The following is a 26,835-nucleotide window of genomic DNA, read 5'->3' as shown; positions in this document are numbered from 1 at the left end:
AAATAAAGTGTCATGAAAATAGACAGCAGCAGAAGATAGGGTGTGCACAGTAATGAATGGGTAATTTTCTTCAGGGCCCTTTACGTTCACGGTAGCGTAAATATGAATCAGTTATTCATCACCCCACATTTGGATCTCTGCACATCTTGCCATTGTAAGGCTGTTTACCAGCCTTCCATCGTTTTGGACACATGGGGCTTACCCGACCCTGTGGTCATTTGTCTGGATGTCACTGGGCACAAGTTCACGAATCAGTAATTGCAATGTGTCCATTGCAGCCTTCGACCTTGACCTTCAGGTCAAGTTGTCCACCTTGTAAAGGACCTGGTTCTAAATGACTGTAAGGATATGGACCCAATACAAATCTGATCAAAGTTATAGAAAGTCTTCCTGGCAAGATTCTCACCAACACATTTTGCTTATGTTGGGGGAAGGGACGATGTTTTCAAGCCTCTCTAACCTCATTAATAGACCTGTGAGAGGTCTGTGGATTCCAGCTAAAGAACTAGAATAAACAGTGTGTCTTTCAGAGAAATGGTGAGAAACGAGTTGGCCTCTGTGTGATGCCCAAGAAATGAGTTTTTCTGGAACTTTTGAGTACCTAACCTTGTTTTAGCCCATACAAGTGTGGTGTCCTGGAATTGACACGGGCTCTGTAGAAGGGACTTAGAATCCAAGAGCGAGTCCTGCCACCTCCTCCTCCGAGGCTGTTTATTCTGCTCCTCTGGGGACAGGAGTCGTACCTTTAGCAACAACCAGGGTGTGGAGGAAGCTGGCTCCATCTTGGTACTTGGCCTTGTGTTGAGTTGAGAGTAAGGTCACTCTAGCGGAACCTGAAGGTAATTGCTCTGTTCACCAGTAGAACAGCCATCTGGCTTCAGGGATTCATCTGAAAATCAGATTTGGCAGTTCGACGTAGAGCAACTGAACGTTGTTTGCGGAAACCGTGCACGTCCCCAAGCGCCCACCTCAAGCTGCAAGCACCCCTCTTTATTAGAACAAGTAGTGAGCTCCTACACACCCACAAATCCTGCTTTGCATCATCCTCTTTTCCTTCTTTTTAAAATAAACTACTCATCGGGGCACCTTTGTGGCTCAGTTGGTTAAGCCACGGACTCTTCCTTGGTTTCGGCTCAGGTCATGATCTTACGGTTTGTGAGTTCGAGCCCCACATTGGGTTCTGTGCTGACAGCTCGGATCCTGCTTGGGATTCTCTCCCTCTCCCTCTCTGCTGAAAAGCACAGTGCCTTTTCAGGGCGAATGCTACAAGCTAAGAAAGAGAGATTAAGAGGCAGATAGGCTCCCTGGAGAAAGATACCATAAACAAAGTACATCGTTATTTAATCACAACTGTAAAAAGTACTACAAAGAGAAGTACAGAGAGCTAAAAGAAAAAGTAACACCGTATCATTGACAGAGCCAGGAGCTATTCCAGACACGCTATATGCACCAGCTCATTTAAACCCAGAGCAAGACACCACTATTGTATCCATCACGCAGATCAGGAAAGTGAGTAACAGAGAGATGAGGTCCTTTGCTCGTGGCCATGCCGTTAGCAAATTAGCTAAATTAGGATTTGAGCCTCAAGCAGTCTGAGTCCCGAGTCTTTAATGGTAACAACGACACAATGGCTTCTACAACGATAAAATGACTTTTAGTCTATGTTTTTAAGGATAAATGGCATTAGATGGGCACTTGCCACCCTCTCTTGTGCTTTGAGGTGGGAAGAATATCACACAGAAGAAAAACTAGGAGAGAACCAGGTGGCTGGAGCCCAGAGAGGGAGGGAAGACTAGGCAGGAAGTGGGGCGGGGGGTGGGGGGAGGGTAGTAGGGGCAAGGCCAGGTGGACTGCGTAAGGGAGGGGAGCTTTCTTCTGACTGAATTCGATCAGTTCTAAAGTTAAACCCCCCCTCCCCCCGCCATAAAGACCCTCTCGGGAGCCTATAATGTAAAGAAATCCAGGGGAGTTCTCCTGAGCTGACTAGATTATTTCAGATCTGCTTACTCTTATGGATACAAAACAACCTGCTTGAGGATGTTTATGTGTGTCAGCCACCTGTCCCATTGGTGTCTTTTCCAAGCCAAACATGTTTTCTGCCTTTCCTGGGGCCTGCAGAACTACAGTGTTCCATAAGGGTCCACACAGCCACGTTGCCCCTGTGGCTGGTTCAATCATCATCATCATCATCATCATCATCATCATCATCATGGCTCACACTTTGTGGCTGACGCTATGTTAGTTGCTTCCCATGCATTCTGGTGTTTCAGCCTCAGATCCATGAGGTAGCCAGGTTCTGTTACTCTCCATACTTTTCAGTTAAAGAAACCGATTTACAGGGGCGAAACACGACTGCCCAAGGTCCGACCGGCAGAGTCAGGGCTGGCATCCAATGTCCAAGCCCACCCAGGCTTCACCCTACACCATGTTGCCTCCCCGCGCAGGGCACTTCTTATATTACAGATGTGAAAAACATCCAATGTTAATGATAGAACCGATTCTCACGCTTGGGTTTTACATTAAGTTTCATTGTCTAGGCCAAAAGTTAGATTTCATAGGGAAAAACAAAACAAAACAGAACTAAATAGAACACCATGGATCTTCCCCGTGACCGGAAGCAGCCGGTAAACATGTTACAGATTTACTAGCCCAAGAGATACTTTACCAGCCCACCAGCACCTGAATTAGCAACACTGGCCAAAAAAACCAGAGGGATCTCAAGGGGGTGGGGCATCTGTATTTGGATACTAACCAGTAGGTGTTTGTAAGAGACAAGTAAGAGGCAAAACAATAGTTTTAATAGGCATTGGTGCAGACTGTGTGCCAAGCTCTGTGCTAAGTGCCTTACATGTATTCATTCATTTATTCCTCACAACTAACCTTATGAAGTTGGTCATATTCATATCTCCATTTACAGATAAGAACCAGAGGGCTTGTTTCTCTTTCTTCCGCTTTTGTCCCTCTCTGCCCTAATCTCATAGTAACCAGATTTTTCTTGTATAGGTGTCCCCAGATCATGTCTCCCCTATACCTAGAAGCCTCCAATAGCCTTCCCCTGCATTTAAAATAAAGCCCGTGTTCCTTACGACAGCCCACAGTGAAGTCAATGACACAGCCCAGTGTTTTTCAGACTTCTGTGTGTATCCGAGTGACCTGGAGGGCTTGCTAAAGCAGATGGCTGAGCGCCACTCTGCATTTCTAACAAGCTCTGGACGGTAGGGACCACACTTCGAGAACCACTGATGAACTCTGTGACCTTGTCTCCCCTGTCCTTTTCCTTTTGGTGGCCAAGCTCCAGCCACACTTGCTGCCATTTTTTTTTTTAAACTGTTGAAGTCTCTGAGTCTCATCACTGAGAAGTGATGAGTCGTCACTCCCAAGGGAGTGAACCTTGGCTCTTGAGGGACAAAAAACAAAACAAACAAAAGAAAACCCCATAGACATTGCGCTAGTTTGTGGCCCTCCAAAGCTCAACTCCACCCAACAGGAATACAATATATCTGTCACGGAGAAGGAGAGCACTAGGGGGAAAAATGTCTAGAGAGGATCCTTAAGAGTGCAGTAGTGAAAAAAAAAAAAGTTGTGCCATGTATCTTAAACAAGGCATACTGCTGCCACAGGGCATTAGCACTTATTTGGCCGTCTGTCTGGAACGTTCTTTTCCCAGATATTCCCAAGACTAAGTCCTTATCATTCCCATCCAGATTAAGTGTCATTTCCTCAAGTAGCCCCTTCCTGACAACGCTAACGTAGTAATTTTCCTGCATCACGTTATTCTGTGTTCTTGTTTTCATGGTCCTCAGCGTGATCTGAAACCATCCTATGGATTGGTTGGTTTCTTTGTTGGCTGTCTCCTCTACTAGTGAGCCTATAAGAAAGGAGCTCCTTGGCTGTGTCCCTGCTGAATATCCCGAGTCTGTGATAAATTCTGGCACCCAATGACAGCGTGATAACTATTTGTGAATCCCGGAATGGATGGTAATCACATACTGGATAAAATAGTCTCGCTGAGATCTGAAGCCAGGCATTCAGACTTTAGACCTCCGGCCTAAGTTCTCCTGAAACCGGAGGGCTGTTGACTCAAAGTACCTCATGGGAAGGATGCAGTCAAAATTTACTGGGCCCTGCAGATTACTCTGCTCAACCAGAGTTATCCAACAGCCAAGGGAAAGGAGCAAATTTTCCAAGGCTTTTTCCCAAATTACTTAATTCCAGTCCTATCACTTAATTTTCACCCCAGGTTATCACAGGCAGGAAGAAAAGGGGGGGGGGGCAGAAAATCCCATTCATTTGAGGTGAGGAGATCTGTGCTAAGGATTACAATTCTATCCTCCCATTTTACAAATGAGAAAATGATGGCTCAAAAAAGTTTAATCAAATGCCCAAGGCCACAGAGCCAGCAATTAAAGAAGCTGTGAAACCCACCATTTTCTTTCTCTTCCTCTGGGACGTCGCCTTGAGGCTGACACACGTGATTATCCACTATCGTTAGAGGGTCGGCCATATCCAAGAGCCAACACACTCCACATCATTTCCTGCATCACAGAGAGTTCTACTGAACAGTGATGCAAAAGATTTGCCATTTTGGGGACACCTGGGTGGCTCAGTCGGTTAAGCGTCTGACTCTTGATTTCAGCTCAGGTCGTGATCTCACAGCTGGTGGGATCGAGCTCCGCATCAGACTCTGCTCTGATGGCCTCAGAACTTGCTTAGGATTCTCTCTCTTTTCTGTCTCTCTGCTTCTCCTCCTGCTCTCTCTCTCTCTCTCTCTCTCTCTCTCTCTCTCTCTCAAAATAAATTAAAAGAAAATATTTTTTAGAAACCTACAAAAAAAAAAAAAAGATTTGCCCTTTTCACCTCTGCCCAGTCTTGATTAGGAAAGTGGGAAGGTCACTTAAAATGACCCATCTCATTATCTGTACACCAAAGAAGAATAATTTCTGATCACTTCCATTATGGCATTATATTTATTTGTCTGATTCCCCACCCACCAAACAAAAGGTACAGTTATTATTTTATGCCCAAGAGCCTGACACACAGTAGGTGGTCAAAAAATATTCATTCACTGCAGAGCAAACCAAATAAATCAATGAATGAAGCCAGCAAAATGGAGACTGTTGACAATTTGGTGGAAATTTGGTATTCTGTAATCAGAGGGAAGCAATGATAAAATGGAATACTATTGGGGTGCCTGGGTGGCTCAGTTGGTTAAGCATCCAACTTCAGCTCAGGTCATGATCTCATGGTTTGTGAGTTCGAGCCCCATGTCGGGCTCTGTGGTCACAGCTCAGAGCCTGGAGCCTGCTTCAGATTCTGTGTCTCCCTTTCTCTCTGCACCTCCCCTGCTCATGCTCTCTCTCTCTCTCTCTCTCTCTCTCTCTCTCTCTCTCTCTGTCTCTCTCTGTCTCTCAAAATAAATAAATAAACATTTAAATTTTTTTTTAAATAAAATGGAGTATTATCCAGTTACAGGAAAAAAAAAACTAGCCCAGGTTGCCTTCCATGCTATTTTCATTAATAACTTAACCATTATGGAGGCGGGGAAGGAGACACACATGAATCTCAGTAAGAACTGAGCGAAACATCGCTTGCCTCTAACACAAAGGGAAAGGCATTGTAATGGAACAAAACAAAGTTCTACAAATACTCCTAATTCCCAGCCACAATGTTTGTGGAAACCTAGGGGTGACTTCTGCAGGTCCCCCACTTTCAGTCCCTGCCAGCACCACAGGGGCCACTTTCTTTGTATAAATAAATCACATCTCTTTGATAAAACTGTTCCCCGCTCCAGTGCCTTAAACCCTCTAGGACTCAAAAGGTGTCAGTAGTTAGAATAATAGTTCTCAACCCAGAAAAACCAGGACTTTCATCACCAGGGCTGTTATAAAATTCTCCAATTAAAAAAAAAATTTTTTTAACGTCTATTTATTACTGAGAGACAGAGCATGAGCAGGGGAGGGGCAGAGAGAGGGAGACACAGAATCTGAAGAAGGCTCCATGCTCTGAGCTGTCTGCACAGAGCCCGGTGTGGGGCTCGAACTCACAAACAGTGAGATCATGACCTGAGCTGACGTCAGATGCTTAACCAACTGAGCCTCCCAGGTGACCCAAAATTCTCCAGTTTTTTAAAAGTGCATTTCTTTTCATTGACTTTAAGAAAAGGCTTCGGGGATGGGCAAAGTGAGCACTTGAGGCAGCCAGGAACGTGCTGATGGAGCATTGAAGATTCCCAAAGGACCCATGGGTTGGGAGAACTGTATTCTCCTTACAATTCTAATTTCCTGCTAATGAAAGTCATCCCACTGTCAAATGCACAAGATGAAACATCGCATGTAGGAGCTAACATGTATTTTAGTTGTTGTTGTTGTTTTCAACTTGACTCCTTAGTGAATATTTTGTAAAGGTCAGGAGAATGAGGCAGTAGAAAGCAGGAACTACAATCTAGAGTCTCAGCTCTGTCTAGCTGTGTGACCACGAAGAAGTCACATCCCTTCTTTGGAGGCTTCTGTGGCCTCATTTATGAAATAGGGACAGGACACTCTGGCGTGTTAAAACTTGTAAAGTTTAAAAGAAAAAGTAGAAATGAAGGCACTTTGAAAGTTTAAGCACTGTAGACAGGAAAAGTGGCATTAGTACTAATATAATAGTAATTTATATTACTTGCTCCTTTCTCTGCGGTAGAGTTCAAGGGCAGAGTAGGACCTGCTTAGCGCCGGAACATGGCCTTTGAGAACATCTACCCTGAAGGAGTGTGTGTAGCAATTGCTTGGTTTTTATTGGTGAAAGGTATAATAATACTCTTAAAACGTGCATGTGCTCTGCCTAAGTATTTTATGTGTATTATTTCATATGACCCCACCCCCACCCCCAGCCCTAGGAAGTGGGAACTATTAGTATTCGCATTTTCAGATGGGGAAAACAAGGCTCAAAAGAAGTCAGGTCACCTGAACAAGGCCACACAGGAGCTGAAGAGCAGAGCTGGGGTTGAAACCCAAGTCTGTCTGACTCCAGAGCCTATACTCTTGACCTTCACCCTTCCAAATAATACCCTGTATTTTAAAAAGTAACAATAGCTGCTTCTTATGGAATGCTTACCATGTGTGAGGCAAAAATATTCCCGTGTCACAGCAGCTACTCAGAGAGTAGCTGAGTGGCTTGTCTGAAGTCTCCGGCCAGTTAGAGGCAGAACCAGGCTGAGACGTTTTATCCATCTGACATCTGCGGGGCTGTTCCCAAACCACTGCCCTGCACCCAGTGGCTAAGTGGGCAGGCTCCCCCCTGTGTTATCCCCCTGACTAAAGCAAGTATGATGGAAAAGGCACTAGGAATTCCAGAACTTAATGATTTCCCAGTGAGTCTGCATAAGCTCCCATCCAGGCCGCTCTTTCCAGAAGCACCCATGCTTTTTTAAGTGACCCAGCCCCTCACCGCCCTCAGAGAGGCTATTCCAGAACAGCAAGTCCAAGCAGCAGTGCTGAGGCAGGGCCACAGGGGAAAATATTTGGTTCCCTGGATACAGCTGCATATGTTGGGTGAGATTTCCTCTCACAAGACTTGGTCCCTTCTGCCGGAGGCCGAGCGGAACTGAGATCCAAACGGCAGCAGTGCAAGCGGGAAGAAACTTGCCGACAGAGCATAATGATACATGCTCAGTACTGCTTGTGAATGAAAAAGCTGGAAATGCCTTTCACCCGTGCTGTAAGGTCACGGCGGCCGCCCACGGCAGGGAGAAGAGTTCCACTGGTTTGATAGATTCCAGAAAGATAGGACCACAGCTGGTTGCGATCTGGTGATTAACAGGCAAAGGTGTTAACTCACTTGCCAAGGAGACCTTGACAGAAAGAGGGAGAAGACTCAGAAGCAGAGCAGCAGATGGAAATAAAGGAAAATTCATTCCACACGTATTTATTAAGCCCCGCGATGGGCTCAGCACTGTTTCGGGAGCTAGGAGAGCAGCAGTAAATGAAACTTCCCTTCCAGTGGCAAGAGAACAGGAAAAGCAAACGGCCCCGAGCATTTGAAAGGAGTGCAGTCCTTGATCAGCAGACCCTCAGCAGTGAGCTTGTGTCCTGGGGATTTGGGGAGGTATCATACTAAGGTGTAACAGGTATCTTTTTTGTTGGCCTCTGTCTGCCAGGCTAGGTGCTCTGTTGGTAGGTATCATTAGTCCCATTTTATTTATTTTTTAATACTTTATTTCTGTTTTGAGAGAGAGAGAGCACAGGCGGGTGAGGGGCAGAGAGAGGAGGACAGAGGATGCAGTGAGGGCTCTGTGCTGACAGGGTGACAGCAGCAAGTCTGATGTGGGCTTCGAACTCATGAACCGCGAGATCATGACCGCTGAATTTCTCCAGGGTTATTCTGGTAAGTGTTTAACAAGAGGTTCTCTGGAGAAAAGGGCCCGGATGTATATATAGCATTTGCCAATTTCTGTGGTGTATATACTCTCACCTTGGCCGACCTCACGTTACCGCTGTTATCTGACTGGGAAGAGGTGAACAATAGCCTGCCGCCATTAAATAGTATTGCTGCCCTACTGACTCAGTAGACATAAATAACCTCATGAGCAAAGATAATCGTAAAACACAAATAACTGGAAAATGATGAGTTTTGAGCATTTATTACCTGTATTTTTTTTTTTTAAATAAGCTCCATGCCCAACGTGAGGCTTGAACTCATTACCCAGAGATCAGAAGTTGCATGCTCCACCAACTGAGCCAGCCAGGTGCCTTTATTACCTGTATTTTTAATGTGATTTATTTTGTTGTAAGTTTATATGCTGTAATTTTTAATATTGGGTTGTGCTTAACAACCAGCTCAAAAATGAGACTGTAGGCTCTCATGGGTTGCCATGACACAAGTCCACATCACCATTGTCTCTCCTGAAAGATTCTTTTCCCCTCATTGTATTTTTCTAGTTCTGGCTCAGAAATGGCTTATGGCTCCTTTTTCATATTTCCTTTGTCTCCTTGACCTGTGGCCTTCCACAGCTTTTTTGTTTGTTTGTTTCATTTTAATCACTGAAGCCTGAGTTAACCTCAAAAAAAAAAAAAAAGGGGGCGCACCTGGGTGGCTCAGTCAGTTAACCATCCGACTTTGCCTCAGGTGATGATATCACAGTTCGTGGGTTCGAGTCCCGTGTCGGGCTCTGTGCTGACACCTTTCTCAGAGCCTGGAGCCTGCTTCAGATTCTGTGTCTCCCTCTCTCTCTGCCCCTCCTCCGTTTGCGTGCTCTCTCTCTCTCTCTCTCAAAAATAAAGAAATGTAAAAAAAAAAAAAAAATTTTTTTTTTTTTTTTAAGAAGACTTAATCCCGTTGAAAATGCAAGCTGCCACAAGTGACCAAGAATTTTCTTCACTAAATGTTAGAAGCCTGTAGGTTGAGAAGGGAGCATTTTTTCCATGACGGTAAAATGAGTCCTGGACATTATGAGACATTTTCTATGTTGTCCAGCACGTGCTTGACTTTTCTGTTTTCGCAATTTGGTGATGCTTTTCTAAATTCCCTACCCAAATGTGACTTTTCTACCAACCCAGCTAGTGCTCTGGAACCTAATACAATCCGTCTGTATTATTTATAAACTTCCCAAGGACTGATTTCAGCCTCTACTTGTACATGGACCACAAAGAACAAAGGGACTTTGAAAAGCATAAACCAGAGACATTCTAACAGGGGTTGGTGAAAAATGGAAGCGAGAAAGCTCCGACAATGAAAGTGTACTCCAAAACAAATGGAAAGTTGGTTTTGGTTTTCTAATTAATTTTTGTGCAGCTTTAGGTTTCCTGGGCAGTAGATGTGATTTATGTGCTCTGTGGATGGCATACGTTCGGCCCAGATTTCCGAATGGGCTGTACAGTGAATAAACGGTACCTAGAATATCTTTCAATTGCCAAGTGCTGCAGTTTATTTTTAAAATCCCTTCACCCGAGCTGTGCTTGTCTTAACGTTTAAGTTTTTGAAAGACGCAGTACTTTCGCTCATTCCTACAGGCTGTTTTTCACGGGAGAAGAGAAAACTGTCAGTTGGCAAAGCAGAAAGTTTCCAAACCACAGGGTGTCTGCTCCTTGCATAATCACCAAAGCCAAAATTTCCATTTTCTACAAGTTGATGGGAGAACTTCATTTCTGGTCGAACCTGAACTGCAGACAAAAGCTAAAATCCCCCACCCCAGCCCGTGGGCTGTGCTCTTGGCTTTTCTTGGTTACACTTGGTGACTTTTCCTGTTTACAATGTCCGTGTCCTCCCGTTTTTTCTTTTCTTTTTCGACTCGATACTGTACCATGACTTCTAAAAATACAGCCTAACAACTGGTTTTAAGTAAAGAGGATGTTTCTTTCTGGAAAGGAATGGCGGATATATCCTGCATGGTTTTCTGAAAATAAACATTTGACGGTCTCTCATCGGTGCCTAACCTGAGTTTCTCACTGGAAAAGCGCAGAGTATCTCTATAGAGAATCCTGCTTTTCATTGCAGCTTCGCCCATGACAGTATGTCACCTGTTTCCCCCACTTGCTGTTGGGTGAGCTCTTAGTTGAGTTTGCCTCAGGCCTTTAGTAGCTAGGAAGCATGGGGAAGTTGTTCTCAACTTCTTGGGGTCTCTACTCCTTCAGTGTGAAACGGAGGGCCAAAAATACCTGCTTCACAAGGTGGCTGTAAGAATTCAGAGCATGTCATGGATGTCAAAGCACATGACTCAGACATAACACTCATTTCCATTTCGTGTGGGTTGAGAACAAAAGCAGCCGGTCAGGCCCAAGACACCCCCTGGTCACAATCAGATAAGAAGCAAGGTTTATAAGTGTTTCCCCAGCTTTGGGTACCAGGGCAGCTAAAAACGGCAGTTTTGAGTTAGTCTGTTGATTATCCCTGAGAAATCAGAATGGCATTCATCTTCAGCTCTGGGTCGACCACTCTCTCCAGGGTTTAACTGGTAGATTGACTTTCAACTCAAATCTGACAGCTTGGCCTCTTAATAATCCAGGAGAACTTTTTCCTTGAGAAAAATAATTGTTTAAACAACTTAAAATAACCACTTACAGTTAACATAATAGCACTCAGCAGCTTACAAATCATTTCCACTAGTCATAGTACTCGGTGCACTAGAGTAAGAGTAAAGCTGATAATGCACTCCAGGCACTTAGCACAGACTCTAACACCTAATCTATAACCAATAAATAGAGCATGTTACTGGTGATAGGATTATCATCTGTACTTTTGAGGTAGATTTGAGGTTCAACCTGTATTAATACAAGAGACAAACAAAGCTAAGTAAGATTGATTCTTATCATTCTCATTTCACAGGGGCAGAAACTGAGATTTAGAGAGATACCATGATATTGATGCCCTACTCTTAGTTAAATGGCAGAGCTGGGACACAATCCAGGCCTCCTGATTCTAAATCCTGGCATACCTCGCAGACACCAGGCTGGGGGCTCCTGATGACCTTCAGCTCCAGATATAATACGTAGTTTTGTTTCTTTCATTTCTTTCTTCCTTTGAAAGTTGGGCTTTCTTTTCGCCAGCCTTAAGAGATCAGGCTATAATCTGATAAGCGATTGTCTTTTATGAGACTGCCCTCCCCAGAGACTGTCTGCTAAAGCTGACCAAAATTCCTTGCCAGATTTATGCTGGAGCTGCAGAAAATGGCTGTTCCCTGACCAGCCTTCCTGGTTTGCTTTTCTTCAGCCTCTGCCTGAAAGGAGTTTGCAGTTGAATGCTAATGTTCAGAAAACAGCGTTATCCCTTCCATCTGTAGTGGGTGCCTCTTGTCAAGAACAGTGGTCCAATATAAATTCTGTCTATCAATTTCCTAATTTCTCACACTTCCAGGGTAAGATACGGGTTGTACAGATGCTCAGAACTTAATTCCGTTGCTAGTTGAGCTATTTCAGAGCCCTTACAATAGTCTGAAAATATTTGTTTAATTGTTAATAATTTCTTTTCTTCTCCTTATGTCTAGAGCAGTTGTTCTCAACCAGGAATGATTCCCCCACTCCCACCCGCAGGAGACATTTGGCAATGTCTGGAGATATATTTGGTGGCCACAAGCAGGGTGGAGGTGTTACTGACATCTGGTGGGTAGAGGCCAGGGATGTTGCTAGACATCCTACAATACACAAGACGGCCCTCATAGCATTATGATGTCTATTCCTACCCAGAGCAGTGCTTACACTTTGAAAGTGCTCAATAAATATTAGTCGAGCAAATGAATGAAAACCTGTTTCAGACCGACACTATGTTAATGGCATTGTGTTCTAGACTGTATCTTAAGCCCAAAGTGTTGTGGAGTCAGACCCAAATAAATGATAAGCGTCATTGATAAATGTCATCCTGTGCCCAGAGTGTTCACATAAGCATGACAGAGCCAGCAGCCCAAGCAGGAGGAGCAGGGGGGATGAAGTCCATCCTGATGTTCAGTGAAAATCAATAACAAACATATAGACACTGTTTTTAGCAGCTGCCCATATATATATATATATATATATTTTTTTTTTTCAGTGCAGGGCCAGGTGGTAGCCAAGGAATAGTGATTGCAAAAGCCTTGTGCCTCTTCTGGCCTCGGTGCCACATAGTGACCTGAGCCCGGAAACTCTGGTTTGGTGAATCTAAATGCGGCTCTTCCAAAACAGTGTTTTACTTGGTGGTCAGGATGATATGTTAAATGCCTCAGCTATGTCTTTTAACATATAAGCCCTATTAGATGGGAAATACCTTACAGCAGAAGTAATATAGCAGTGAAGGCCACAGATTCTGCAGTCAGAATGCCTGTGTTTCTACCTTTCTGAGACTCCTCCCATCTTTGTGCCTTTGTGGAGCTGGAGTCAGTCATTTACCTTCTCGGAGCCTCGATTTTTCTCATCTACAAAATGAAGCTAGTGTTGGAATCTGCCTCACAGGCTTGTTATGAAATGAATTTAGGGGCACATGGCAGGTTCAGTCAGTGGAACATGTAATTCTTAATCTGGGATCGTGAGTTCAAGCCCCACATTGGGAGTTGAGATTACTAAAAATAATTTAATAAGATAAAATAAAATAAAAACATAATTGAAAATGAATTTAAACAGCCCATGTAAATAAAGGAGAGGGCTCGGATTAGTGCCAGGCACGCAGTCAATGGCCATTAATTATTGTTAACATTTTTCCTAAGTCCGATCACTCAGTTACCCAGTTTTGTCTTTGGAAAACGGAATTCTCCGCTTCTTTATCATTCTCGTCACCCAGCCAATTTTCCTTTCTCCCTTTGCTGCTTTTATGCCACCTGCCCCTCTCTGTCTCACTGCCTCCCTTTTTCCCTCTACTCCCAGTGAACCTACAAGACACACAGGAGTCCTGCTCCTATGCAACTAAGGGAACCTGAGATTCCACCCCAGTTCATAGTAACATGACCCAAGACAAGTTACCTAACCTCTCTGCACTTCACTTTTGTCATCTACAGAATCTAAATTGTAAAACTCTTCACCTCCTAGGAATGTAAGTAGCATGAGAGGAGAAACTTGCACGTGCACTCACATGACATAGTAAGTGGTTATAGAAGCTAGGAGAATCGTTCGTTGAGAATGGTAAAAGAGGTTCCCAATGATTGCACATTGGGAGGGTAGGCACCATCTTGAAAGAACTCGAAGGAAAATCACAGCTGACTCGGTATGGAGACATCTGTGTCAGTCTAGGCCATTCTCTGAACGGGAGTGTCAATAGCTCATATTCAGTCAACACCCAGAGATGATATAAAGGAGCCCCTGTTCAGCTAGGATTGACATCATTTGGGCGAAATATAAAACTCCGTCCACTCAATAGATCCCAAAGTAAGAACGTCCTAGATACACCCTTCTACCTCTCTCCAGTTCTTCCAGAATATCTCATCTGATGAAGAGTTTAATAGCACACCTTGTTTTCAGGGTAGAAAGCTTGTTTGTTATGTAGAGAGTCTGTCTGGGCCAAGGCTTGGGAGGTGTTTCAGAACATCCTCACTTTACATTATGCTATGCAAATTATGCAAATTTAAATCATTTGTGAACTTATTTCATTATTAACTGTGTCTATGTTCTGAGCAATAAAGGCGTTCCTTCACTCAGGTATTTATTGACCACATCCTTACCCTGCAGACACTGTTCTAGGCCCTGGGGATACAGTAGTGAACAAATCTATCAAGGTCTCTGCCATGAAATTTAACATTCTGATGGTGAAAGATAAGGACAGAGGGATACCTGGCTGGCTAAGTGGGTTAAGCATTCAACTCTTGATTTGGGCTCAGGTCATGATCTCATAGTTCATGAGTTTGAGCCCCACATCAGGCTCCTTGCTGACAGTGCAGAGATTCTCTGGGATTCTCTGTCTCCCTCTCTCTCTGTCCATCCCCCACACTCTCTCTGTCTCTCTCAAAATAAATAAATAAGCTTTAAAAAAAAAAGATGACAGAAAAACAAAAAACTAACAAAAAGTATTAGCTATAAAGAAAATAAAGCAGCATGATATGAGAGAGTATCCAGTCTCCACTTTGTTCTGAGGACAGTCCTCTTAGAAACAGTGGCTTTTGATTTAAGATCTGAAAGATGTGAAAGGACCTAATCATGCAATGACCCAGGGAAGGGCATTCCAGAGGGAACAGCAAATGCAAAATTTCAAAGGAGGAACAACCTTTATTTTGAAAACGAAAAGAAGGCCAGTGTGGATAGTATGTTAGTACAAAGGCAGATGGCTTGGAAATAAAATTAGAGAGGGTAAGGGGTTGGTTGTGTGGACATTGTTGACAAGGTAAGGAGTTTGGGCAATTTTAAGCAAGAAAGTGAAGGGATTTCATCTGTATTTGAGAGGCATAGCCATGTGGAGTTTGGATCCTTACAGGACTCAAATAAAAGCATGGAGCCTGGTTAGACAGCCGGTTTTGCACATATCCAGGCAAGGGATGATGGCGAATTAGACTTCGGATGGGTCACCCCGCAAAAAATCCTGAGGAGTCATTTTTTATGGGGTAGACCCTCTCATGCTAGGCTTTCAGAAAAGGTCAAAAGAACAAGAGAGAAGAAGAAAGAAAAAAAGAAAGCAGCTTGCCGCTTCCCTTACCAAGCTTTCGTATTTCCTTGTTCCAAAGAACCACTAGTGCAAAACCCAAGCAGGGCTGAAGTTCTGGTCTTTTTCTGTAGTTGTGATTTCCTCTTACTTTATGAGTTGACCCTGGTTGTTATGAATGGTCCCACACTGCCCTATCTGGACTCGCCTTTGGATTTCTTACCAAGTCTTCCTCCTCTCTTCCCTCCTAAATCAGGTCGTGGTATTGGGGGCTGGGGGTGGGGCGTTTTCACACAGACTTGAACCCCACTATGGGCTACAGGTCAGGGCCTCAGGGCACACCCCGAAGCCAGAGGTCTGGCCTGTGCCCAATTCTCACTTCCCTCTGCTCTTCCTCATTTGACCGGTGACCAGATGGACAAGGTCCTTCCACCAGCACCCAGCGCTTAGCATCAGAGGACCCACTCCACCAACTGGGGAGCAAACACAGGGCAGCCACAGACTGAGGTGGGAGTTTTAATCCAATATGTACGATTTTTAATCTTCATCTTCCTGGGGTTGAATGGAAGAGGAAGTGGCAGGAAGGGTATCAAGTCTGTGTGGGTGGTAAGTGAAACTTTCCAAAGAGATGATTTTTTAATGTTTTTATTCCACGTGAGGAGGGGTGCCACTGGGGAGGGGTCAAGCCTGAAAATGTTCGGATGGTGTCTATGGAGTTCAAAAGTGATTCTGGGGGCGCCTGGGTGGCTCCATCAGTTAAGTGTCCGACTCTTGGTTTCAGCTCAGGTCATGATCTCACATTTCATGAGTTTGAGCCCCGCATCAGGCTCTGTGCTGATAGTGTGGAAACTGCTTAGGATTTCCTCTCTCTCTCTCTCTCCCTCTCTCTCTCTCTCTCTCTCAAATAGATAAATAAACTTAAAAGAAAAAAGAAAAATGTTTAGGGGCACCTGGGTGGCTCAGTCAGTTAAGCATCTGGCTCTTGATTTCAGCTTAAATCATGATCTCAGGGTTCAGGGTTCATGGGATCGAGCCCCTCACTGGGCTCCTCTCTGACAGCACAAAGCCTGCTTGGGACTCTCTCTCTCCCTCTCTCTGTCTCCCCCTGCCCCCCACCCCCACTCATGCTCTCCATCGCTCTCTAAATTAAAAAATAAAAATGTTTTTGATGGGAGAATAAATGAATTATAGGAAGATTTATTAGCTATTTGTTAAATTTTAGGCAAATAAGGAGTATAATAATTGTCTTTGTCGAAGTGGTTTATTTCATTCTCAGGGGTATCAGATTGAAAGCTACCAGGACATTGCTTATGAGGCTCAGAAAGGTTAAGTATCTTCTCCAAGGTAACACAGCTAGTAAGAGATAAAATATGATTTTGAGCCCAAGTCTGGCTTAGAATGCTTATGCAACTTACATCATTTCTCAGGCCGTGGTTTCCTGGTGCTTAAATTGAGGATGTCCCCCAAAACAAAACAATACAAAATAAAATGAGGATGCCCCTTTCATAGGCTTGCATAGTAGTTGAAATACTATATGTTAATGAAGGTCAAGTGTCAGGCAGTTGGCCTGGTACGCAGCAGGCCCTCATTTGACATTGTTTTGTCTCTTCCCTGGTACCATGTGAACTTAAATAGGGGTTTGCTTATTCTCATGACAGGACTCCTAGGAACCTGGCGGATAATAAATTTTGGGGAGGCAGAGACCACAAACCCCATCTAAAGAGGGAGCTGCTCTGCCCTACCCTGGCCAAATGTTGCCATGGAGGACATCCAGCCCAGTGTTTCCAGATCATACCATCTACATTTTTCTTAAGTGGCATCTTCTGATTTCTAATGTCATCAACTAAAATTTATTCATAAGCATTGTTCTGACAAAAAAAAAAAAATACATCCACAACTTTTCAACCTCTGATTTAAGCAAGTGACAAGGGCAGGCCTCTCTATTGCTTAGAGGTGATCAAAGCAGTACTCTGGCCTCCCCGAGGAGGCATCCTCCCACAGAGGAAAGGGCTCGGTGAATACTGAACATGGATGTGCCAGTGTGGGCATAAAACTGTAGCATTTTTTTCCCCTCCGGTTCATCTGCATTGCCCTTTTCCAGCTTGTCTTATGTGGTGACTTGTCCCTTCACCTACTGGGATGTTTGTTCATTCCCCAACCCCCCAATGTCAGCCTTTCTCTTGGCTGTTGTATTTGTTGATCAGTGATTATGAGTAGATGACTTCTCTATATTAATGATATCATGTGGGGAGTCCATCCTTTGGAAACCTTTTGTTCTGATTTAGGTATAGATACCTGTGGTATCTTACAAAGATGCTTTTAGTTGCAAGAAGCAGAATCTGACTCAAGTTAGTTTCAATAAGAAAGAAGAAGTGGATTTATTAAAAGAATACAGAGGTGTTTCATGGAACTCAAGAACAGGAATTCACCCGAACCAGCCGAAGTGACTACAAGTGACTAGAAAGACGTTAGGAACAGAGACAGCAACTCTCTCGAGCTCTCCCTTTCAGATTGCATGATTTCTCTTGCCCCCGGTCCAGCTGCTTGTCTCCTTCATTCTCTCTGCAGATTGCTTTCCTTTTTGTCCACACACCGCAGCCCCTACAGCAACCACTTTCTCATCCTCTCCGACCCAATTCCAGATTCTCTGGACTGAGGCTCTGATTGGCCCAGCTTGAGTCAGGTGTCTGTTCCCTGGTCCAATCAGCTGAAGTCTGAGGCTGAAGGGCTAGGACCAAGTTGTACAAACATGGCCACCACTGGCTGTGATTGTCATGAGATGGGCAGACATGCACACACACAAAAATACATTTACTATTTAATTCTCTAGGATAGAATTATGTGTTGACAAAAGGAAAATTGACTAGTCTGAGAAAAGTATGATGGAAAGGAAAAAAAAGATGCTTTTTTAAAATCAGGAAATAAAATTCATTTGGATTATGCGATAACAGAGTAACTTGAAATATTGTACGAGTTTGACATACTCCTTAATGGATTCATGTTGTATCAGTTGATCTTTTGAGTATTTGATTTTTCTCTTTCCATAGTACATGTTTTTGGGGTTTGTTTGTGTGGGTTTTACAAAAGAAGTAAAGTGATTTGAACTGACATATTTATTTCTTTCTTCCCATTGTATAGAAGAAGAGTATTAAAGAGTATTGTCCAGTTAGACCTTATTTTAAATCTTGCTCTGGCTTTTTTCTCACTCTTCCCATTGTATAGAAGAAGAGTATTAAAGAGTATTGTCCAGTTAGTCCTTATTTTAAATCTTGCTCTGGCTTTTTTCTCACTCAGGTAACGTCCAATATAACAATATTCAAAGCAAACCATTTACTCTGAATTTTTTGAAAATATGTATATATCTATATCTGAACATACATGTAAAAACAGTCTGTATGGATTATCCTCAAACTCACAGGGTGGTGATTTCTACAGGTAAAATGATTTGTGGAGTGTGAGTTAGTGAAGGGGGATCTTTGTATTCTATGTATTGTTTAAATATTTGACAAAGAATATTTCCCAGTATTGCAATTATAAGTGACAATAAATATAATTGGAAATGTATGCTGATGGATATTGTTCTTAACTATGTATCTTAAGTGTTTGTAATTGTTCTTAATTATGGTAGTGATATACTATAAAGGGGACAGACGTTTCAGAGATGGAGACTTTCAGTTTTAACTGTAATGTCATCTTTTCCTTTACAATTATGCATGTATTCTATTTATTAAAATACATCAATGAATCTAGGAATTTTCCTTTGAAAAACAAAATATTGATTCAATGATAAATGTAGTAGTTTCCTCTAGGAAAGAAACGAACTTTTCATAGTATAATCTTGTATACACTGTATAGACATTATTTTTTCAATATATTGGGTTGTCTTTGCTTTTCATTCTTTTTCACATCCAAGAGTAAATTAATTAATTGATTGGTTGACTAATCCAACAGCTAATGCCGCCTCATGAGTCTGTTTGTGATCGAGGCTGTTGATTGACTCAACTGAAGGCATTTTTAGGCTGAACACATCACATGTAAAACAAACTATAAATCGAGGTCAGGGGGTTGCTTGCCAGCCCCAGCACTGATGCCACTCTTGCTATCTTGTCCCCACAGATGACAGAGGGCAGGCACTGCCAGGTGCACCTCCTGGATGATAGGAGGCTGGAGCTGCTGGTTCAGGTAGGTGTTGCCCATGAAGAGACAGCCCATACTGACTGGTTCCCTCTGTGAGTCTCATGGCCTCTGTTCAGGCTACTCACTTATCTGTGCCAATGACTTGGGATTCTTTGAGGGGCAAAAGGACAGCTGCTAAGTCAGATGACTTGGTCTACCTGTGAGAATAGTTATATCCTGGGGATGTGGATTGGAGACCCTTGGGTTCTAATCTCAGCTCTGACCGTCAGTAGCTGTGTGACCCCCAGGAAGTAGCTTTACTTCTCTGAACCTCTTGTGGGTAAACGGAGCCCTGTAATCTTTCTCCAAAAGAGTTATTGTCAGCTGCAAATCTGCATCCTGCCACTTTGCTGCCGCACGGAAGTGTCCAGGTTAAATACCCCACTTCATCAGCTGTGCACCAGGATTGAGACTCCTTACTTTCCCTCAAAGAATTATGGCTAAAATCAAGCTAGATTACGTATGAGAATGAAATCTTTTTGTAATATATATGGAGTATATGAGTGGTGATATTTTAATTGTTGATCCTTGTCTCTTCATTTACTCAACACTGTGGACCAAGGACCTAAAAAGAAATTGTGGAAATTCCCTCTGATAGCCACACTGTAGCTATAGCCAGAACTCTCTCCTTTGACCAAACCTAAATTCTTCTCCCTTCTGTGGCTTGTTTCTCACCCACTATGCATAGGCTTCAATTAGAATAAAAATAGTCAACACTGTTTAGCCAGAGTGGACCTTTTAGTCCAGATTTCTGCCTGTTTCTTTCTTTCTTCTTTCTTTTTTTCTTTTCTTTTTTTTTTTAATCATGACCATTCTTTCTTCCCCAGCAGCAAACATCCAACTCTCAAACCACCATAATGAGCCCTAAACTGTTTGGCTCTAAGTTCAGAAAGAGTCTATGTAGATGCCCTCTTGCATATCACCCTTTTCTCCCCTTGTTCCTGCAAATCAGGCGTCTGCTATCACCCGGGATGTTCCCCCTGATTCCAAAACATGCATTTTGCCACCAGGCCCAGTGCTTCTCAAAAGTTCATAGATTAGATCCTTCTTCTAAGTGTTTAGGAAACACTGGTGACAATCGTATATGCAATGGGTAAGATCACTCCATCTCAAGAGAGAGAGATGAAAAGCGTAGGCTTTGGAATCAGACAGAACTGGGTTCAATTCCCTGCCCTTACTGACTGTAACATCAATCCAGGTGCTTAGTTTTTCTTGACTTTGGCCCCCTCATCTATAAAAGGGCAATAAGAACCCCTATCTCATAGGCTCATCCTGAGCACAAAGTGAGATAATGGATAGAAGGAGTTTGGGACAATAAATGGTAACGAGTAGTAGAGTCATAGTTTTATCTCTGATCCCACAGCCTTGGGTCTCCAGCCTCTTCAACTGGCACCCAGCAGGCAAGATTATTCCTACAGTCCACGTAGTGAGGTGTTTGATATTCTTTGTCTTGGTCACTAGCACCATAGTGCCTATAAAAGAGTATTTTTTCAGGAGCACCTGGGTGGCTCAGTTGGTTAAGCATTCAACTCTTGATTTTGGCTCAGTTCATGATCTCATGTTTTGTAGGATTGAACCCCATGGCAGGCTCTGTGCTATGGGACTCTCTCTCTCTCTCTCTCTCTCTCCCTCCCTCCCTCCCTCCCTCCCTCTCTGCCCCTCCACTGGTGGTGCACCCATGCTCTCTTTCCCTCAAAAATAAATAAAAATAAACATTCAAAATGACTTTTAAAAAAAGTATTTTTCCAAAACATCATCATGTTAGTAAATACATTGTCCCCTGGGAGGAAAAAGTAAATTACTGGACTGAATGGCAAATACATGAAACTGACAATCTCATTGATGTTTCTATTACCATTTCTCCCCCTTCCCAATCTCTTGGAGAATGGTCTATAGTAGATTAACCTAGGCAGCCAAAGGGGGCAGATATTTAAAAACAAACAAACAAAAGCTGCTTTGAACTATTTGGGGCAGAGAAGGGTGGTAGCAAAAAGAGAGTGAGGCAACGAAATTGCTTTTCTGATAACATTTTATTTTGACAGCCCAAACTTTTATCAAGAGAATTGCTGGACCTTGTGGCTTCACATTTCAACCTGAAAGAAAAGGAGTACTTTGGAATAACATTTACGGATGACACGTAAGTCTTTTAGTAACGTTCATTTCTTTCCCTTTCATCTGGACTACCTACTCACTGTCATTCACAATTAGCAAAAAATTGCTGGAAATGCCCCAAGAATTAGAATATTCCCTGCTTAGTTAAAGATTGTTTAATAACAGGATTTCTCTCCTAGGACTATTAGTGGAAAGGGAGAAGAAAGGGAATATTGATCATTTTTAAACACGAAAATATTTCCCTAAGTGTTTTAGAAATTTGTTTTGTAATGAGGTTGTTATTGTTGCTAGTACATCTGCACATATTTTTTAATGTAGATGTGTATGACTGGTATAAACACTAGATTTTTGGGGTGTGTGGGTGGCTCAATCATTGGGCATCTGACTCTTGATTTCTGCTCAAGTCATAATCTCACAGTTTGCAACATCAGCTCTGCATAGGGCTCTGCATGAGCCTGCTTGGGATTCTCTCTCTCCCTCTCTCTCCGCCCCTTCTGCTCGTGCTCCATCTCTCTCTCTCAAAATAATAACCATAAAAAGAAATACTATATTGTGATTCACTCATATATTGAAATGAGAATTAATGTCTTGGGTGTTGATGGCAAGAAAGTTTAAAGGCAGATGTGTGGCCCACCTGAAAAATACTGTAGAGTTTTAATACAGAATAAACTTCTCCAGTTCTACTTAGGTCCATTTTATGTCACCTCTTCACTATCTTTTTTTCTTCTACCTTCCTTTTTTATGTTAACTTGGACATTGTATATATTTATCAATAATTTAAATGCTTTCTGAAATTAGACCTATATATAACAATAAAATCATAAGAATTTGGGGGCACCTGAGTGGCTCAGTCAGTTAAGCATCTGACTTTTTGGCTCAGGACATGATCTCACGGTTGCTGGGTTCAAGCCCAGCATCAGGCTGTGTGCTGACAGCTTAGAGCCGGGAGCCTGCTTCAGATTCTGTGTGTGTGTGTCTCTCTCTCTGCCCCTCCCCACTCATGTTCTTTCTGTCTCTCTAAAATAAAGAAACATTCAACATCTATAATGCCATTTTAAAAGTGTATAAGGATGAAAAGATTGCTTAGGCTTCAAAGACAAAATTTGTTGCATTTTGCTGGAAGTCATTTTGTCAGGAAATAAATAAATAAATACTACAGTACAAATAAATAAATAAATAAATGTTAAAAAAAAAAACCCAAATATAAAATTCAAGAAAATGCATTCCAGGCACAGAATATATTGGCCTACCAGTGAGCATTCTTCTTGTACTCTCAAAGTTCAAATGTTTCTTCAGTTCTTTAGTTTAACCAGGCAGAAAATAATCACAAGAAGGGGTTACTTTTTTTTAATATCTTGCTTCTGATTATTTCCAGCCTAGGTGGGCCACTAGCCTAGGACCCACCCCCACCCCCACCAACCCCCCACCCCCCGCAGGAAATGCCATCAGGCTCAGGACTTGGGCTGGACAACACCAGGCAATCACTTGCTGGGAGACACAAAAACCTGAAAACTTTGATCCCAGGCCCAGGATGCTTCCTGAATAGGGTTCCACAAACCAGAAAGAAAGTAAACTAGACATCACTCACCTCACTCAGAATCACAAAATTATCAGTTCATGCAACAACTATTTGAGACCCTGTATGATCAGTCCTCTGCTGGGTGAAATAGGAAGGGCAGATAAACCTCTGACCACAAGCTCTTCGCTGGAAAGACAAGGCTAGTTCGTGTGAATCAGTGATTAGACGCATGCACAAATACACACACACATACACACACACACACACAGGTTGTAAGTGATTGTGAATGCAACAATAGCAAATAGAATATGGCGAAATCCTAAAATACATAATGGCTAAGTTATATGGTTAAACTGTAAGTGCTGTTAGCCCTAATTTAGAGAGGTCACATAGAATAGAAACAAAAAGCATGAATATTGGAATAACTTACTCATTCAACAAATATTTCTTGAGTGCTCACCAATTGCCAGCCATTGTCCTAGGTTCCAGAGATTCAGCTGTGCACAGCAGAGACAAGGTGCTTGCTTTCCTGGAGCTTATATTGCAATGGTGTGGCCTAGCAGAACAAGCACATAGATCAGTGAGAAATCACTAGAAACGATACGTGCTTGGAAGAACATGATCAAGGCCATGATCAAGAAAGGTTGGGGGGGGCAGTTTTAGATCGGTGGACAAGGAACACTTCTAGGAGGTGACATGTAATAAAAAGCAAGAACCAGTTCTGCAAAAGTTGGAAGGCATTCCAGACAAAAGCCAGTGTGAAAGCCTTGAGGTGAGACTGAGCTAGACTTTTTTTTTGGGGGGGGGCGGTTATTTTGTAGTTTTGAGAAAGAAAAAAAATCCACTGTGACTAGAATATAGAGGGTAAGGAGGAAAGTGGTGCAAGTTAAAGGTTGAAAGGGAGGCGAGGAGTAGATGTTTTAGAATTGTGGTAGCTATGTGATTTTAGGCCAGTTACTTAACATCTCTGACCCTCTGCTTTTCTCATCAGTACATTGGGCATAATAATAGTACCTATATAATAAGGACTATATAGGACACGTGTAAAGGGTACTAGTATGATGTACTGTTAAGTCGGGTCAGGCATGCACAGGCACCCACTAAAAGGAAGCTCTCATGCTATTTTTGGTACTGGCAGTAAGTTCAGTGTCCAGAAAGGGCTAAAGGAGGACTCGAGTGGAATTCACACAAGAGGATGACTACAGGGGTACCTGGGTAACTCAGTCGGTTGGGCATCTGACTCTTGATTTGGGCTCAGGTCATGATGTCATGGTTCGTGGGTTCAAGCACCACATCGGGCTCCATGCTGACAGTGCAGTGCCTGCTTGGGATTCTCTCTCTCACCGTCCCTCCCCCACTTGCAGGCTCTCTGTCTCTCTCAAAATAAATAAATAAATAAATAAATAAATACATAAATAAATAAATAAATAAATAAATAAATAAATAAATACTTTTTTTAAAAAAGGAGGGTAATTACCAATGGACAGTGCAAGGCAAGTAGACTTGGGGTAGAGTGGAGAGGAATGGGAGATGACATTCCAGGGAAGACTTATTCTATGGGCCAATGCATGAGCATGGTAATGTATATGATTACACAGTGGAGCAAGATATAAGACGGACAAGATCATAGGTGAGTGAGCCCTGCGTGTCACATAGATCCTAGGCCACTGCAGGATGTTATGCCTGGGAGTTACATAATTCATGACTGGTGTTGCAAGTTCCCCAGGCTACAGTGTTCATGGTGGGCAGGAAAAGGGGGTCCTGGCTACATGGATGGCTTCTGGGAAAGCTCCCAGTTCAGGTGAGCATAACCAAGCAGTGTGTAAATCAGGCATGCAGATATCAGACTTTCTCTTCAGAAGGAAAAGGAATAATATGAATGACTTTCTTTAATGCCTTGGGCCACCCTCCCCCTCTTCTCCTCTGGGATTTCTTTCTAAATCCTCTCCTGGGAGAAGAAAGTCTCACTCAGGCGCCTCCTCCAGCTATCTCCTTTGGCGACAGTGGTTGATGGTTATAGTCTTTCCAAGAAGCCTGGCTCCAAACTGTCCTCTGTGTACTCCCCTGCAAGTGACAGCAGAGTCTATTTTTGAATTATGACCAGTTTGGAAGGTGTCTTCTGGCTCTTGCTGTGTTTATTTTCAGAAGAAGTATGAGCAGGGCTTGGGGGGGAGGGGGGGCGGGGGGGTGGATTTGGCCATTTCCACCTTTCTGGGGAACAGGTCTGGAAAATTGCTTCTGTCTAAGGGTGTCTCTTTGGAATGTCTTGGTCACAAGCCTAGCTCTTTTTCTTTGTCTGGTAAATATTTTTGGAAAGTATTTTCTTTCAGCACTCCCTTTCCCCCGCCCCCCATAAAACCACTGAGTCGGATCCCTCCCAGGATGCTGTCTGAATTGTATTTTCCAACCTAGATGCCACATCAGCCTTTTGCCTTCAGTGAACTTCTCTAAACAGAGTAAGGCAACGCTGAGGGGAACATTTTGTCAATGAAAGTAGCCACTGTCTATGCCCTACTCCACAGGCCAAGAAGAGAAATGGAAAAATAGAGTTGTGCCGTTACATAAGAAAGGTAGTGATGGTGACCAACAAAAATAAATCCGTGGCCCTGCTGGAGGGCGGGGTAGAGTTCCTTGAGCTTATGCTTGGAAGTACCTCCTGGTGATCGGTGTGCAGAGGCAGTCTTTCACCCCTAGAGGGCAGTCTCGCCCTCCTGAGATAGCCGCCTTGAATTTCGCCAAAATGGTTCCCATCTTTTCAACTCACTTGATTTTTTTTTTAATTCCACTGTTTTGAAAGGCTTTGTTGAGTAAGCTTTGTTTATGAAGACATAAATAGGTTTTACAACACAGTTGTGAGTTTTGATTACCATCCCGTTCGATGGATGTGAGATGAAGGGCTTTTTGACCCATATACTTCTATATATACTTCGTCACCCTCTCGCCGAAAAAGTTTGCTTTAGGGTTGACCTGCGTGCACAGTTTCATAGAGGTGAATGTGTAGATTCAACTTCGTGAGATACTGATTAGATCTAGAATATTTGATGATGGAAAAATTTGAGAAAAGCAGGTTATAAGCAATAAGTGCTTTTTGATCTCATTTTAGTCTCAGAGACTGTAAAACAACACGTTAACCTTAATTATATCTCGGTGATAGAGTTATGGGTAGTTTTCCACTTTTTGTTCTTCTAATTTTATTTTGTTGTGAGATTATGGATGGATTTTTTTAAGTTTATTATTTTTTTGTCATAATCTCTACACCCGATGTGAGACTCAAACTCATGACCCAAGATCAAGAGTTGTATGCTCTTCCAACTGAGCCAGCCAGGTGCCCCTGGGTAGATTTTTTTAAATATAATATTTAATTTATCCTTTAAAAAATATTTTTATATTACATATACATAAATGTGTTTTTATAAAAATCATTTAACATGATAGTTGAAGCCAGTCCCTTTTGATTATCTTCCCACTCCAAATGTTGCAGTTTACTCTAGACCTCTCTAGAACTATAAGCATTTCATCCATAGATAATAGTGTTTTCAGTGTGCATCTTTGGTTAATATAATTGATTTATGCTGTATACGGTATTATACAGTTTGCTTTATTCATTCTTGGACATGATTCCACGCAAGTTCATGTAAATATACACTGTGCTTTTTTAATGATGCCACATCTTTCCTATATAAGAGCAAGAAAAATGATTCAAAATTAGTCTCATTTTCCCTAAAATATTTTGAGACCTGATAGTATACGCTATTTTATGTATTTTAAGACATATATTTGAACATGTCTGAAGTTGGCATATGTCTTTAACTCAGTGCCATTCTAAACTGCATGAAATACAGGGGAAGAATCTCTTACCTTCTAACCCCCATGTTTCTATTTTTTATGCACAAAAGAAGTATTTCTAAAAACTTCCCCTTATATCATTTATATCAGCTTATTTATCTTTGTAATAGTCCTCCAAGTAAAGCTAGGGACAATTATCATAAGCCTCAAGTTAAAATCACAGAAACAAAGACACA

The 26,835-nt window shown here is 42.6% G+C and overlaps 1 protein-coding gene across 8 annotated transcripts in view; it reads left to right on the top strand.

The window, feature by feature from the left end:
• FRMD4B (FERM domain containing 4B) overlaps positions 1 to 26,835 on the top strand; it is a 324,549-nt gene that overhangs the window by 181,601 nt on the left and 116,113 nt on the right. For 6 of the 8 annotated variants that reach the window (XM_047850185.1, XM_047850187.1, XM_047850186.1 and 3 more), the window contains 2 exons: positions 19,123 to 19,188; positions 21,225 to 21,319. In XM_047850185.1, the coding sequence (XP_047706141.1) occupies positions 19,123 to 19,188; positions 21,225 to 21,319 (161 nt within the window). Of the gene's footprint in view, positions 1 to 12,504; positions 12,510 to 15,491; positions 15,514 to 19,122; positions 19,189 to 21,224; positions 21,320 to 26,835 lie in introns of those variants that run through there. The other 2 variants (XM_047850191.1, XM_047850188.1) reach the window with 2 other exon arrangements.

Source organism: Prionailurus viverrinus, chromosome A2 (genome assembly GCF_022837055.1).
Source record: "Prionailurus viverrinus isolate Anna chromosome A2, UM_Priviv_1.0, whole genome shotgun sequence".
Lineage (NCBI taxonomy): Eukaryota > Metazoa > Chordata > Mammalia > Carnivora > Felidae > Prionailurus > Prionailurus viverrinus.
The sequence above is the reverse complement of the archived record's forward strand: the minus strand, read 5'-3'. Positions and strand labels throughout refer to the sequence as shown.